The sequence below is a fragment of the Microcaecilia unicolor genome, chromosome 10 (assembly GCF_901765095.1).
Source record: "Microcaecilia unicolor chromosome 10, aMicUni1.1, whole genome shotgun sequence".
NCBI classification, from domain to species: Eukaryota; Metazoa; Chordata; class Amphibia; order Gymnophiona; family Siphonopidae; genus Microcaecilia; species Microcaecilia unicolor.
Window position 1 is genome coordinate 97,217,040 of NC_044040.1, and position 16,639 is coordinate 97,233,678.

The 16,639-nt window shown below is 49.3% G+C and overlaps 1 protein-coding gene across 6 annotated transcripts in view; it reads right to left on the reverse strand.

Moving 5' to 3' along the window:
• Nucleotides 1-16,639, reverse strand: part of MKRN1 (makorin ring finger protein 1) — a 548,705-nt gene that overhangs the window by 371,282 nt on the left and 160,784 nt on the right. For all 6 annotated transcript variants that reach the window (XR_003943541.1, XR_003943540.1, XM_030215958.1 and 3 more), the window contains exon 3: nucleotides 757-959. Coding sequence is in view for 4 of the 6 variants with exons in the window: in XM_030215958.1 (XP_030071818.1) it covers nucleotides 757-959 (203 nt within the window). In the remaining 2 variants the exon portion in view is untranslated. The remainder of the gene's footprint in view (nucleotides 1-756; nucleotides 960-16,639) is intronic.

Sequence of the window (16,639 nt, forward strand, 5' to 3'; positions counted from 1 at the left end):
GTTTATGTTACCCTGTCGGCCCTGTTGATATTTTAGACATTTATGGTTATAAAATGTATGCACCCATCATACAAAAGTTCATTCTTGGAAGTATTTTAGAACAGGCTCTACATCAGCAGATCTTGTTCTAATACTAGCAGAATTTGACACCCCTGACCCAAGCAGATTTGTATGTCCTTTCTAAAATGCCCCTTTAAGTGTGCATTATTATTTGTAATGCGCTTTTTATCATATATTTTGTATAGTTTACATTGTTATGTATCCTTAATGTCAGCACGACATCCAGCATCCCATGTTTTGGCGTAACTGTGGATGAGTTACGCCTACATATGATGGATTATATTCAGGAAATTATTAAATAAAAATAATACTTTATATGTAATTTATTCAATTTTACTTCTCTTTTCATAAAACTTTAATTTATACATTTTTATCATATGGTCTGGGTGTTTATAGCCTTTATTACCATTTACGATCCCTCCACTCTTGTACTTCCTGTAACAATTAGCTCTACCATGGAATTCATAAAAGCCTTATTATTAGGCATTGAATAGTAAATAACTATTTTGTTAATGCCGCAAGTCTATTACATATCAGGAATACGGTTTTTCCTAAATATGTGAATTTCTTCAGTTGCGATTTCAAGAAGCTGAAGCCTTTATAACATACCAAATGTGTAGAAATGTATGATTGTAGCATGTTCTCTTTTGCTGTCCTACTGTTAGCCTGAATCAATCATTAATATAAAGGGCTTACCACGTCCGCAATAAGGTTGTCCGGGAACAAATTCTACAGCATTCACCCAGTCTTTAACGCATGAAGTGACAGCTCCCAGATTAGAATTTGCCTCTTTTGTTACACCACAGCTTGTATCAGGGAGTGATGTGCAGTCAGGTGAAGAGAAGGACAAGGTCTTCACAGCAGGCAGTTCTTGTTTCAAAGCTTCTGTATGTTTGTACCTGCAACATAAACAATATAAATAACATCCAACACACATAAGTAATTATGTACCAAAAATTTGAAAATTATGCAACAAAGCAATTATACATTTTTTAAAATAAAATATATGGACTGCGAGATTTACTCTTACCTGATAATTACCAGTCCAGACCAACGGGTTGTGTCCCCCTACCAGCACAAACAGGGAGAAGCTGAACTCTACCCCATGACTCCGCCAATATAAGGAACGGTGAAGCCTGAATCTTGTCTACTGCCAAAACCAGAACACTGCGAAAGAAACCTATGGGAAAATAGGTAGTAGGGTAGGGTAGTAGATAAACATGTCCTGCTGGTATGTGCAGCCCGTATCACTCTTTGTGCGTGTGAGTGAGACTAACAAGTTAGTTACTTCTTCCATTAAAGGCCTGGTTGAAGAGCCAAGCTTTCACCTGCTTCCTGAAATAGAGATAGTCTTGAGTTAAGCAGAGCCTTTCAGGCAGTGCATTCCAGAGTGTGGGCTCTACTCCAGAAAAGGCTCATTTGCGGGTATCACATCATCCATTCATTAGACACACTTTCCCATTTGTGAGCACCAGATCCAGCGTCACTCCTTCCTTCGTGAGTTCCGTCACCATTTGTCTGAGCAAGGCACTTTGAAAGGCATCCACAATCTCTCTGCTTCCTTCCGATTCTGCAGATGGAACTTTCTAATCTGCATCCGGAAAGTTGAAATCCCCCAGCAAACAGTACCTCTCTTTTCTTTCCCAACTTTTGGACAACAGGTTGGGAACCAGAGGTAACTGAAGGGGATCCTCTACGAGCATCTGTCGGAGGTCCGCATACCAAGGCCTCCTGGGCCAATCCAGGGCGACGAGAACCACTTCTCCTGGATGCAGCCGAATCCGCAGGAGCACTCGCCCTATCAAGGGCCACGGAGGGAACACATACAGTAGGCCCGGAGGCCAGGGTTGAGCCAAGGCATCCAACCCCGCCGAGCGAGGATCTCTCCGTCTGCTGAAGAAGCACGGGACTTTGGCATTGGTGCTTGTCGCCATTAGATCCATCACGGGCTTGCCCCACTTGGCACATATCTGCAGGAATACTTCGTCTGCAAGTTCCCACTCCGCTGGATCGATCTGATGCCTGCTTAGATCATCGGCTTACACGTTGCTCTGACCTGCAATGTGAGCTGCCGACAGAAACTGTAGATGCAGCTCGGCCCAGTGGCAAATTTGTTCGGCCTGCGCGGCTAGAGCTCTGCACTGAGTACCGCCTTGTCGATTTATGTAGGCCACTGCTGTCGTGTTGTCCGACATCACTCTGACAGCCAATCCTTCTAGGGTCACTTGAAAGGCCAGAAGCGCCTGAAACACCGCTTTCAACTCTAGGCGGTTGATGGACCACTCCGACTCCTCGGGTGTCCATAGACCCTGGGCATGCTTCCCCTTGCAATGTGCGCCCCAGCCTTTCAGGCTGGCATCTGTCACCACTAGGCACCAATCGGGGAGCGCCAGCGGCATTCCTCGCCGCAGCATGCTATCTGAGAGCCACCACTCCATGCTGAGGCGGGTCGCGGGGAGCCAAGAGAGTCTGCATTGATAATCCTGAGATACTGGAGACCATCCTTGGAGTACAGCATACTGTAGAGGTCTCAGGTGTGCTCTCGCCCAGGGCACCAGTTCCATGGTGGCCGTCATCGATCCAAGCAGCTGGACAATGTGGGCGGGGCATCCTCGTGGGCGGGGCATCCTCAGGAGCAGACGGACCTGATTCTGAAGCTTGCACCGCCTTTGTTCGGGTAGGTACACGTACCCCGAGGCTGTGTCGAACCTGACCCCCAAATATTCTAGAGACTGCGAGGGGGTCTGGTGACTTTTGGCCAAATTGACGACCCAGCCCAGAGATTGAAGTACTGAGACCACTCTGGCTGTGACATGCTGACTCTCTGCAGCAGAGTTTGCTCGAATGAGCTAGTTGTCCAGGTACGGGTGAACCCGAATACCCTCTCGCCTTAGAAAGGCAGCTACTACCACCATAACCTTCGAAAAGGTGCGGGGAGCTGTGGCGAGGCCAAAAGGCAAGGCCCGGAACTGGAAATGCTTTCCCATCACCGCAAACCTCAGAAACTTCTGGTGCGGGGGCCAAATTGGAATGTGCAAGTAAGCTTCTTTCAGGTCCAGAGACGTGAGAAATTCTCCTGGCTGTACCGCCTCAATGACGGAGCGCAGGGTTTCCATGTGAAAATGCCGCACTCTCAGGGACTTGTTTAATTCTTTTAAGTCCAGAATAGGGCGAAAAGACCCTCCTTTTCGCGGCACCTCAAAGTAGATGGAGTAGCGGCCGCAGCCGTGTTCGGCGGGAGGTACCGGGGACACGGCCCCTATCTGAATCAGACCTTGCAAAGTCTCCGGAACCGCATCGGGACTCCACAAACACGTCTCTTACAGAGGCGTGGAATTCTATTCTGTAACCGTCTCTGATCAGGTCCAAGACCCACTGATCTGAGGAAATGTTGGCCCACTCCTCGGCAAAGAGGGAAAGACGTCCTCCGATGACAGGACTCGAGGAGAGGGCCGGCGTACCATCATTGAGAGGGTCGCCCCTGAACTCCAGGCCTTGAGCCAGCGGCTGCGGAACGTTTGTCCGAGCGAAAGGAGTTCCTCTGCTGAAAACGGGCACGAGAAATGAACCCAGCAGAACACCCCGGGCGGTACCTTCGAGCTTCACGGAAACGAGGTCTGTAAGAGGAGTGGACCGCCGCACCCTTAGAGGAAGGCCGAGGCCTATCTTCGGGCAAGCGCTGGGGTTTAGCCTCACCCAGGCCCTTCACAATTTTCTCCAACTCCCCACCAAACAGGAGAAGGCCTTGAAAGGGCAACTTCACCAACCTTTGCTTAGCGGCCATGTCCGCCGCCCAATGCCGTAGCCAAAGAAGACGGCGAGCCGCCACTGCTACTGCCATGTGTTTAGCCGAAGCTCTGACAATATCATAAAGGGCGTCAGCAAGAAATGACAAGGCCGACTCCATCCGCGGAGCCACATCTGAAAAGGGCTCCGCTCCATCACCGGGCTGTTCCACTGCCTGTTGCAACCAAGCCAGGCAGGCTCTAGCAGCATAACAACTGCATGCAGACGACCGAATAGTGAGACCTGCAAGTTCAAATGACCGTTTAAGTGCTGATTCCAGTCTACGGTCTTGAATATCCTTCAGGGCAACACCTCCTTCATCAGGGAGGGTAGTTCTCTTTGTCACAGCTGTGACTAGGGCATCCACTTTAGGCATAGCAAAGCGAGCCATATGCTCCTCACTCAGAGGGTATAATTGCCCCATAGCCCTGGAAACTTTCAACGGTCCCTCGGGGTCAGCCCATTGAGCCGAAATAAGCACTTGGATGGAGTCATGCAAAGGAAAGGCTCAAGCAGACTTTTTGGTACTAGCCATCCTAGGATTCACAGAGGAGGCTGAGCCACTGAGAGGGTCTTCAATAGAGAGAGCCTGCAGGGTATCAGAAATAAGCGCTGGCAGCTCATCACGGTGGAAAATCCTCACCGCAGAGGGATCGTCTAGATCCTGAGTCACTTCTGCACCAGACTCTGGCTCCTCAGACCATGAAGGCCTGCCAGAGTCCTCCGAATCCTCACAGCCCGACCACGGGAGGGGGGGGGGGGGGGGGGGGGGGGGGAATGGAGGTGCAGCACTCTCTGAAGGGGAATGAGCCCTTCTGCGTTTCATATTCTGCCAATTATCAGGGAATAACGCCTCAGAGGGCATACCCAGGCTAGAATCCACCGGGGGGGCATTAGAAGAGGCCCCTGCAGGGCTTTGTGGGAGAGCTCCTTTAAGCATGTATGCTTTATGCATTAATAAGACAAAATCAGGGGAGAAAAACTCACCCTGGGCACCCGGATCTCTGCCGAGGCTAGTAGCTCTCATATCAGCCTCACTCCGAGGCCTCCCCCCGGGCTCAGGACTCTCCGTCTCAGCGGAGGTCGCGCCATGTGGTAAATTCAAAATGGCGTCCGCTGCCAGCTCAGAGCGCGAAGAATCGTCGCTCGCCATGCTCGGGCCGGCTCTAACGTCTATACAGCCCGATTTACAGAGCCCCGCTGCTGATCTGCGCTTGCCACACTTGGAACAGCGCTTTACATTCTCTGCAGCCATCGCCGAAAACGGCGGTAAAATTCAAAATGGCGGTTCGCGCCAAAATCGCCCCAATCGCGGGCCCACCCCGGAGGAGTCAGAAAACACTCTTACCTCACTGGACCAAGTATCACAGCTCCGGTCCCACAGAAAAAGGCAAGGAAAAAACCTCTGTTCCTGTTTTGTTTTTTTAACGCTGTGAGGAAAGCAGAGGTAAATAGAACTCCGGAGGCTCAGGTGAGTGGGAAAGGCAGGGAAAAGGCGAACCTATATGCCTGCATCCACTGTTGGTGGGGAAGGACAGGGAAAGCTAAGCAATGTGTCCACATCCACGGAGGTATGGGTAAGGCAGGGAAAGGGCGAACCTATGTGCCTTTAAAGTGAAGCTGCTATAGCCTCCAACACCCCGGGTAACAACTGGCAAGCCAGGAGCCACCTCCAGGCAGATTTTTGATGGAGCTTGAAGATGCTACAACCACTCTGCTAGGGGAGATAGAGATTACTGAAGGAGAGGCAGTGGAGCAAGCTGGTATGAGGCACTGAAAAAAGTGTGCTCTCTATCTCCCTCTGCTGGATGATGGACACAACCCATCTGTAATGGCTGCATCTGCTTGATGACAAGGAAATACAATATTGTGAAACTCTTAAGGGAACCTCTACAGAATATGGAAAGAAACACCACCTAAATAAAATCTAGTCCTATGAACAGAGTGAGCAGGCAGATCTCCAGGAGTATTTCTACAATGCAGTAGTCCTCCCAAGTATGCCCTAGAATGGTCTAGCAGGACTCAAGCAAAGGAAATCTGCAGGTAAAATTTCAACTTCCCATTGTATCCTGCTAGATCAATGCAGCCCAACAGGAATACATAAAAGCTTCACTACTGGCTGGGGGAAGATAAGGCCCTGTTGCACAGCTCTACCAAAGACACCATTGTCATTGGCATGAATATAAATCTTATAGAGTTTCATAAAAGAATATAGCAATAACCAAGTTGCCACTCTGCAGAAGTCTGGAAAACAAAAATATGGGGAATGCTATATAGACCAACTCCTCAGAGTAATAGTGCAAAGAAAAAGAGAGAGTCTAATGAATGTGGCCACTACTCAAGCAACCAACCAAGGTAAAGCAAATGCAGCAGATAAACTTTTGAACCAGGCTATCGGATCTCCTATAGCATACGCTATTCCAAATCCTGAGCCTGCTGATGTTATCAATCATGTGCAAAACACTTGTGATTTTCACTACATTGTCAACTTACAATGTATTCAATGCTGCTTTATGATCATACAATATGATAAAAAAGAAAAAAGACGCCCACTCTATAGTATTAATGGCGTTTCGGTCCCTCAGACCTGCTTCCAGGGTTTCCACTAGTCACCAAAAAAATCTTAAAATGCCACACTAATTGTGCTAAGTATAAGCTGCAAGCAAAAGATGAAAATAGACACCAGCTTAAAAGGCACAAACTTTGCACAATTAGTGCAGCATTTTAAGATTTTTTTTGGCGACTAGTGGAAACCCCAGAAGCAGGTCTGAGGGACCGAAACGCTAGAGTAGGCGTCGTGGGCATCAGGTGTTAAGATAATTGACACAGCGCTGTGATTGTTATTGCAAGCTAAGTAGTCGCTCTCTTTTTTCTTTTGTGTGATATTGTATGACCATAAAGCAGCATTGAATTACATTGTAAGTTGACAATGTAGTGAAAATCACAAGCGTCTTGCACATGATTGATAACATCAGCAGGCATAGGTTATAGGAGATCCAATAGCCTGGATCAAAAGTTTATCTGATGCATTCGTTTTACCTTGGTTGGTTGTTTGAATAGTGGCCAGATTCATTAAACTCTTTCTTTGCACTCTGCAGATGTCTGCCAGAGTTCCTGCCTGGGCTTCTGCCCAGGAACTCACCTCAGCTCTCGTGGCATAAGCATGCAGCATAACTGGGCCTATCTTCAGGAAAAGAATATATGCTGCCACTATCGATGCCTTAATTCAGAACACTAATAAGGACATAGAAGCAGACTCCCCTTTGTGCAGGCCATGAAACAAAACAGAGAGCCAACTGGACCACTAAAACCTGTTATTTTCAAACACTGCAATAACACTCTGCAAATATCCAATCTATGAAGCTTCTGAGCGGTACCAGATGCTCCTTTCTCCAACAAAACTGGATGCAAAACCACTTGATTCACATGAAAGGGAGAGACTATCCTATATAATAAAAAGCACCTCCAACGTTCTGAAGTTGACTGCATGGCACTTAAACCTTGAGCCGTTCGTGCTCTCCATCTGATGAATTGACGTCGGTACTTCCTGGTACATCACCAGCGACACTAACCAACCACAAGAAAGCAGCACACCCCAAACAGCGTGCCCAAACGTCAACGGCAAACAACCGCGTGAAGAACAGCGCCGGTAAAGCACAGAAAACAACCTCGATGACACACTAGAAAACAGCCCCCCTCCCCCCGGTGCTCTGTCACTCGCCCCTCCCGAGATGCCACTGGACCACGTCCCCCGGCAGCAGACACCCTCATCTGACTTCGGACACCTGCCCTCTACTCTCATACTTCGGACCTCCCCCTCCTCCCCAACAGACTACCTCCTGAATCGGCGTTAAATTCATCCATACTCTCCGCCCTCCCATCACATCACGCCTCCAGACGTAGAGGACCCAACCCTCTCCCCCCGTGCTCAAGGGTCGGCGTCCCTCCGTAACACCCTACCTCACACTTGCAGGCACCCTCCATCAACGGCGTTACGGCGAATGGCAGCAGCAATCCAAAGCGTCCCGAGTCTACACATAACGACGACGATGAAGATGAATCCCCCTCCCCCCCACAAAAAAACACACACAGACCCACCTCCAAAACCCTCTAAGTTCGAAAAAACACTTCCTCCAACTTTGACAGCACAACACAAAAAAAAAGAGCCAGCAACAACACGGACACAACCCACTCCACCCCTCAACAAACGCTGACCCCACTCCAACCAACCTCACATTTCACCCACCCATGGACCCCCCCCCCCCCCTGTCACTGACAGACACAAACACACACACACAATACCACAGAAACACACACATTCCGCTGCAAACACCCTGCAACAATAACCACCCTCAAAGCCACACACCACTTCATCCCACTTTGAAAAAAAAACACACTTATACTAAAAATCCCTTTCAAAACAGTCATTGCAGAAAACAAATACCTTGCTAGCGCCCGTTTCATTGCTCACAGAAATGGGCTTTTTTTAGTAGTCTTACGTAAACAGGAAGGCACTGTGCGAATAAAAACTGAGTCAGCCCAAAAGAACAAACAAGGATCTATGCAGGATAGAGCCTGCAATTCGGAGACCAGTCTGGCTGAACAGATGTCTACTAGAAAAATTGAATTCAAAATATCCTTCAGTAAAGTCTGTTTCAACATCTCAAAGTACAGATCAATCAAGTTGTTGAGGTCCCAAGCTGAGATTAAATAGCAGCAATACAGCTCTGTGGGACTATGCTTTACTTCATGTAAAAACTCACAACATCTGCCTGAACTACCAGGGAAACACCTCGAACTTTCCCTCTGAAGCACAACAGCATGGCCACCTGTACCTTAAGAACATTAAGGTCCAAACCTTGCTAAAGTCCTCTCTGAAGGAAGACAAGCCTGCACACCACAGATAAGATTGAGCAATGGTGCTTCCCAGTAAAATCACTACTTGGTTTTCTAACAAGCTAAAAATGTTTCCAAGGCAATTGCACTTCACTTTTCCTTTTACAGGAAGCCTTCTCTCTCATCCCTGCCTTCCATAGATGAAACTCAACAATCATTTCTTCTCATTGGTTTAGAAATCACTATTCACATTATAGCAAATTAGGATGGCACGCTCATTCTTTGGCAAACTCACTTCACTTGCTAATCCATTCCTTAATAATTTCCAGACTGGATTATTGCAATTCCTTATTTCTGGGCCTTCCCAGCATATCCAATGAATCCAAAATTCAGCAGTAAAACTGATCTACAGTGCTAAAAAATATGATAGTGTAACACATCTACTGACAAAAGAGCACTAGTTACCACTGTTCCCTCTAAACTGAGTGGAAACCTTTCAATAGCATTGCTGCCGGGGGGGGGGGGGGGGGGGGATGCTATTTCACAATCACATTTTCAATAGTGAGGGCCAGCCAAGCTCAGCACGACTTCAGCAAATCTGCCTGTCCCTAGCGATTGAAAACACATTATTGAAGCACCACCCCCTACTGGCAGCAATGCTGTTGGAGGACTCCTGCTCAGCATAGTGGGGACAGTCCTGGTTACCCATCGCCTTTCACTTGCCTTTTAAAATTCTACTGCTCTCCCATCATATAATCAATACTGGACTCCCTTCATTTCTACTCATAGCTCTTACAACTATATACTCCACTCCATACACTTTGCTCTTCTCAACGACTCTTAGAACATGAATAACCATACTGGTCAGAACAATGGTCCATCTAGCCCAGTATCCTGTTTCCAAACAGTGGCCAAGCCAGGTCACAATTACCTGGCAGAAACCTAAATCACGGCAACACTCCATGCTACAAATCCCAGAGAAAGCAATTGCTTCCCCGTGTCTCTCTCAATAGTAGACTATGGACTTTTCTCCAGAAACCTGTCCAAACCTTTTTTAAATCCAGATATGCTAACCGCTATAACAACATCCTCCGGCAAAGAGTTACAGAGCTTTATAGTATGTTCGGACTTATTCACCGTCCCTTTCCTAATAATTCCTAGCATCCTGTTTGTTTTGGCCGCCGCCATACAAGATTTCAGCATATTATTTACAATGACACCTAGAACTTTTTCTTGAGTGCTGACCCCCAAGGTGGACCCTAGCATCAGGTAACTGATTCAGATTATTATTTCCAATGTGTATCACCTTGCATTTGCCCACATTAAATTTCATCTGCCAAATTCCTAAGGTCATCTGCAAATTTAATCACCTCGCTCATCATTCCAATTTCCATATCATTTATAAATAGCACTGATCCCAGTACTGATCCCTGCAGCACTCCACTGTTCACCCTCTTCCATTGAGAGAAATGACCATTTAACCCTACCCTCTGTTTTCTGTCCAATAACCAATTCCTAATCCACACCAGAACCTCCTATCCCATGACTCTAATTTTCTCAGGAGTCTCTCATAAGGAACTTTATCAAAAGCTTTCTGAAAATCTAGATACACTACATCAACCAGCTCATCTTTATCCACAACTCTTAGTTGTTCCAACTCAACACTTAATTGGATCAGATTCAGCTAGAACTTCCTCCTTTGCCATCCAAGGGTGCATGCAAATTTTTAAAAAATTCAAAAAACTCTTCTGAAAGTGTATCACTTTGCTAAGGCCTTTCCCTTGTAATTAGTTATTTTAACTTGCTTGGACGCCTGGTTCATGAGCCCCTAGTCAGTGACGTCTTTGTCTTTTGGTCCTCTCCACATAACATGTCAAAGTAAATTGCTCCCATCTTCCCTGCCCTATTATGAATTTTTCTTTTCTTCCTGGATTATCTGAAAATTTTTTTTTTAAGTAAACTGCTTTGTTACTTTTAAATTATTTGTGGAATATAAAGTTAAATGTGAAATGTGAATATAATAAGCCAGGGACGTAGAATGTTTTCAGGGCTTGAGCAAGGTTGAAATGACCGACACCAAGTAACCCTTGTTCTTCAGACATCATCTCCCAAGGGCCAGGCTGTAAGCCAGAAAGGCTCTTCCATTATGACTGGGCCCTGCCTAAACAGATCCTGGCCCCTTGGCAGAGAAAGCAGAGGCCTCACCAATAAGTGGATCAGATCCTCATTCCAGGCACAATGGTGCCAGTGTGGGACTACCAGAATAACTAGAGACAGATGCTTGGCCACTTTCTTGATAACTCAGCCGATCAGAGACCATGGTGGAAACACATACAGAAGCTCCTGCTTCAACCAAAGTTGCATCAATACCTACTGACCTGATCTCTTTCCTGCAGCTGAAGAAGAGGAACATAAGCACATAAGCACCACCACGCTGGGAAAAGACCCAAGGTCCATCAAGCCCAGCATTCCATCTCTGACAGTGGCCAATCCAGGCCCCAAGAACCTTGCAAAAACCCAAAATTTTATAACGATCAATGGACTTTTCCTTCAGGAATCTATCCAGACCCCCTTTAAACTCAGTAAGGCCAGCTGCTGTCACTACCTTCTCCGGCAATGAGTTCCAGAGTCTAACTACACGTTGAGTAAAGAAAAACTTTCTCCGATTCGTTTTAAACCTACCACATTCTAATTTCACCTTGTGTCCCCTGGTTCTATTGTTGTTAGAAAGTGTAAACAAACGCTTCACATCTATCCGCTCTACCCCACTCATTATCTTGTAAACCTCCATCATATCACCCCCTCAGCCGACTTTTCTCCAGGCTAAAGAGTCCTAGCAGTCTTAACCTCTCCTCATAGGGTAGTCATTCCATCCCTTTTATCATTTTTGTCGCCCTTCTCTGCACCTTCTCCAATTCATTTATATCTTTTTTGAGATGAGGCGACCAGAACTGAACACAATACTCCAGGTGCGGTCGCACCATGGAGCTATATAGCGAATGCTACATACCTGTAGAAGGTATTCTCCGAGGACAGCAGGCTGATTGTTCTCACTGATGGGTGACGTCCACGGCAGCCCCTCCAATCGGAACACTTTCTAGCAAAGTCCTTTGCTAGTCCTCGCGCACCGCGCATGCGCGGCCGTCTTCCCGCCCGAACCGGCTCGTGCCGGCCAGTCTCATATGTAGCAAGACAAAGAGAAGGGAAGACACAACTCCAAAGGGGAGGCGGGCGGGTTTGTGAGAACAATCAGCCTGCTGTCCTCGGAGAATACCTTCTACAGGTATGTAGCATTTGCTTTCTCCGAGGACAAGCAGGCTGCTTATTCTCACTGATGGGGTATCCCTAGCCCCCAGGCTCACTCAAAACAACAACCATGGTCAATTGGGCTTCGCAACGGCGAGGACATAACTGAGATTGACCTAAAAAATTTACCAACTAACTGAGAGTGCAGCCTGGAACAGAACAAACATGGGCCTAAGGGGGTGGAGTTGGATTCTAAACCCCGAACAGATTCTGAAGCACTGACTGCCCGAACCGACTGTCGCAGGCAGTAATGAGATGTGAATGTGTGGACAGATGACCACGTCGCAGCTTTGCAAATCTCTTCAATAGTGGCTGACTTCAAGTGGGCTACCGACGCTGCCATGGCTCTAACATTATGAGCCGTGACATGACCCTCAAGAGCCAGCCCAGCCTGGGCGTAAGTGAAGGAAATGCAATCTGCTAGCCAATTGGATATGATGCGTTTTCCCACAGCCACTCCCCTCCTGTTGGGATCAAAAGAAACAAACAATTAGGCGGACTGTCTGTTGGGCTGTGTCCGCTCCAGATAGAAGGCCAATGCTCTCTTGCAGTCCAATGTGTGCAGCTGACGTTCAGCAGGGCAGGAATGAGGACGGGGAAAGAATGTTGGCAAGACAATTGACTGGTTCAGATGGAACTCCGACACAACCTTTGGCAAGAACTTAGGGTGAGTGTGGAGGACTACTCTGTTCTGATGAAATTTGGTGTAAGGGGCCTGGGCTACCAGGGCCTGAAGCTCACTGACTCTACGAGCTGAAGTAACTGCCACCAAGAAAATGACCTTCCAGGTCAAGTACTTCAGATGGCAGGAATTCAGTGGCTCAAAAGGAGGTTTCATCAGCTGGGTGAGAACGACATTGAGATCCCATGACACTGTAGGAGGCTTGACAGGGGGCTTTGACAAAAGCAAACCTCTCATGAAGCGAACAACTAAAGGCTGTCCTGAGATCGGCTTACCTTCCACACGGTAATGGTATGCACTGATTGCACTAAGGTGAACCCTTACAGAGTTGGTCTTGAGACCAGACTCAGACAAGTGCAGAAGGTATTCAAGCAGGGTCTGTGTAGGACAAGAGCGAGGATCTAGGGCCTTGCTGTCACACCAGACGGCAAACCTCCTCCACAGAAAGAAGTAACTCCTCTTAGTGGAATCTTTCCTGGAAGCAAGCAAGATACGGGAGACACCCTCTGACAGACCCAAAGAGGCAAAGTCTACGCCCTCAACATCCAGGCTGTGAGAGCCAGGGACCGGAGGTTGGGATGCAGAAGCGCCCCTTCGTCCTGTGTGATGAGGGTCGGAAAACACTCCAATCTCCACGGTTCTTCGGAGGACAACTCCAGTAGAAGAGGGAACCAGATCTGACGCGGCCAAAAGGGAGCAATCAGAATCATGGTGCCTCGGTCTTGCTTGAGTTTCAACAAAGTCTTCACCACCAGAGGTATGGGAGGATAAGCATACAGCAGACCCTCCCCCCAGTCCAGGAGGAAGGCATCCGATGCCAGTCTGCCGTGGGCCTGAAGCCTGGAACAGAACTGAGGGACTTTGTGGTTGGCTCGAGATGTAAAAAGATCTACCAAGGGGGTGCCCCACACCTGGAAGATCTGTCGCACTACACGGGAATTGAGCGACCACTCGTGAGGTTGCATAATCCTGCTCAACCTGTCGGCCAGACTGTTGTTTACGGCTGCCAGATATGTGGCTTGGAGCACCATGTCGTGACGGCGAGCCCAGAGCCACATGCTGACGGCTTCCTGACACAGGGGGCGAGATCCGGTGCCCCCCTGCTTGTTGACGTAATACATGGCAACCTGGTTGTCTGTCTGAATTTGGATAATTTGGTAGGACAGCCGATCTCTGAAAGCCTTCAGAGCGTTCCAGATCGCTCGTAACTGCAGAAGATTGATCTGCAGATCGCGTTCCTGGAGGGACCAGCTTCCTTGGGTATGAAGCCCATCGACATGAGCTCCCCACTCCAGGAGAGACGCATCCGTGGTCAGCACTTTTTGTGGCTGAGGAATTTGGAAAGGACGTCCCAGAGTCAAATTGGACCAAATCGTCCACCAATACAGGGATTTGAGAAAACTCGTGGACAGGTGGATCACGTCTTCTAGATCCCCAGCAGCCTGAAACCACTGGGAAGCTAGGGTCCATTGAGCAGATCTCATGTGAAGGCGGGCCATGGGAGTCACATGAACTGTGGAGGCCATGTGGCCCAGCAATCTCAACATCTGCCGAGCTGTGATCTGCTGGGACACTCGCACCCGCGAGACGAGGGACAACAACTTGTTGGCTCTCGTCTCTGGGAGATAGGCGCGAGCCGTCCGAGAATCCAGCAGAGCTCCTATGAATTCGAGTTTCTGCACTGGGAGAAGATGGGACTTTGGATAATTTATCACAAACCCCAGTAGCTCCAGGAGGCGAATAGTCATCTGCATGGACTGCAGGGCTCCTGCCTCGGATGTGTTCTTCACCAGCCAATCGTCGAGATATGGGAACACGTGTAACCCCAGTCTGCGAAGTGCCGCTGCTACTACAGCCAGGCACTTCATGAACACTCTGGGCGCAGAGGCGAGCCCAAAGGGTAGCACACAGTACTGGAAGTGACGTGTGCCCAGCTGAAATCGCAGATACTGTCTGTGAGCTGGCAGTATCGGGATGTGCGTGTAGGCGTCCTTCAAGTCCAGAGAGCATAGCCAATCGTTTTCCTGAATCATGGGGAGAAGGGTGCCCAGGGAAAGCATCCTGAACTTTTCTTTGACCAGATATTTGTTCAGGGCCCTTAGGTCTAGGATGGGACGCATCCCCCGTTTTCTTTTCCACAAGGAAGTACCTGGAATAGAATCCCAGCCCTTCTTGCCCGGATGGCACGGGCTCGACCGCATTGGCGCTGAGAAGGGCGGAGAGTTCCTCTGCAAGTACCTGCTTGTGTTGGAAGCTGTAAGACTGAGCTCCCGGTGGACAATTTGGAGGTTTTGAGGCCAAATTGAGGGTGTATCCTTGCCAGACTATTTGGAGAACCCACTGATCGGAGGTTATGAGAGGCCACCTTTGGTGAAAAGCTTTCAACCTCCCTCCGACTGGCAGGTCGCCCGGCACTGACACTTGGATGTCAGCTATGCTCTGCTGGAGCCAGTCAAAAGCTCGTCCCTTGCTTTTGCTGGGGAGCCGAGGGGCCTTGCTGAGTCGCACGCTGCTGACGAGAGCGAGCGCGCTGGGGCTTAGCCTGGGCCGCAGGCTGTCGAGAAGGAGGATTGTACCTACGCTTGCCAGAAGAGTAGGGAACAGTCTTCCTTCCCCCAAAAAATCTTCTACCTGTAGAGGTAGAGGCTGAAGGCTGCCGGCGGGAGAACTTGTCGAATGCGGTGTCCCGCTGGTGGAGCTGCTCTACCACCTGCTCGACTTTTTCTCCAAAAATATTATCCGCACGGCAAGGCGAGTCCGCAATCCGCTGCTGGATTCTATTCTACAGGTCGGAGGCACGCAGCCATGAGAGTCTGCGCATCACCACACCTTGAGCAGCGGCCCTGGACGCAACATCAAAGGTGTCATACACCCCTCTGGCCAGGAATTTTCTGCACGCCTTCAGCTGCCTGACCACCTCCTGAAATGGCTTGGCTTGCTCAGGGGGGAGCTTGTCCACCAAGCCCGCCAACTGCCGCACATTGTTCCGCATGTGTATGCTCGTGTAGAGCTGGTAGGACTGAATCTTGGCCACGAGCATAGAAGAATGGTAGGCCTTCCTCCCAAAGGAGTCCAAGGTTCTAGAGTCTTTGCCCGGGGGCGCCGAAGCATGCTCCCTAGAACTCTTGGCCTTCTTTAGGGCCAAATCCACAACTCCAGAGTCGTGAGGCAACTGAGTGCGCATCAGCTCTGGGTCCCCATGGATCTGGTACTGGGACTCGATCTTCTTGGGAATGTGGGGATTACTTAGAGGCTTGGTCCAGTTCGCCAGCAATGTCTTTTTGAGGACATGATGCATGGGTACTGTGGACGCTTCCTTAGGTGGAGAAGGATAGTCCAGGAGCTCAAACATTTCAGCCCTGGGCTCGTCCTCCACAACCACCGGGAAGGGGATGGCCGTAGACATCTCCCGGACAAAGGAAGCGAAAGACAGGCTCTCAGGAGGAGAAAGCTGTCTTTCAGGAGAGGGAGTGGGATCAGAAGGAAGACCCTCAGACTCCTCGTTAGAGAAATATCTGATGTCTTCTTCCTCTTCCCACGAGGCCTCACCATCGGTGTCAGACACAAGTTCACGGACCTGTGTCTGCAACCGTGCCCGGCTCGACTCCGTGGAACCACGGCCACGGTGGGAGCGTCGAGAGGTAGACTCCCTCGCCCGCACCGGCGAAGCTCCCTCCGCCGACGTAGTCGGGGAGCCTTCTTGGGAGGCTACCGCCCTCGGTACCGCAAGCGGCACTGATGTCGGAGACCTCACCCCGGACAATGGGCCAGCCGGCGCCTCGCTCGACAGTACCGGAGGCGCAAGCACCCCCGGTACCGGAGGGGTAGGGCGCAACAGCTCTCCCAGGATCTCTGGGAGAACGGCCCGGAGGCTCTCGTGCAGAGCGGCTGTAGAAAAAGACATGGAAGCCGATGCAGGAGTCGATGTCAGAACCTGTTCCGGGCGTGGAGGCTGTTCCGGGCTGTCCA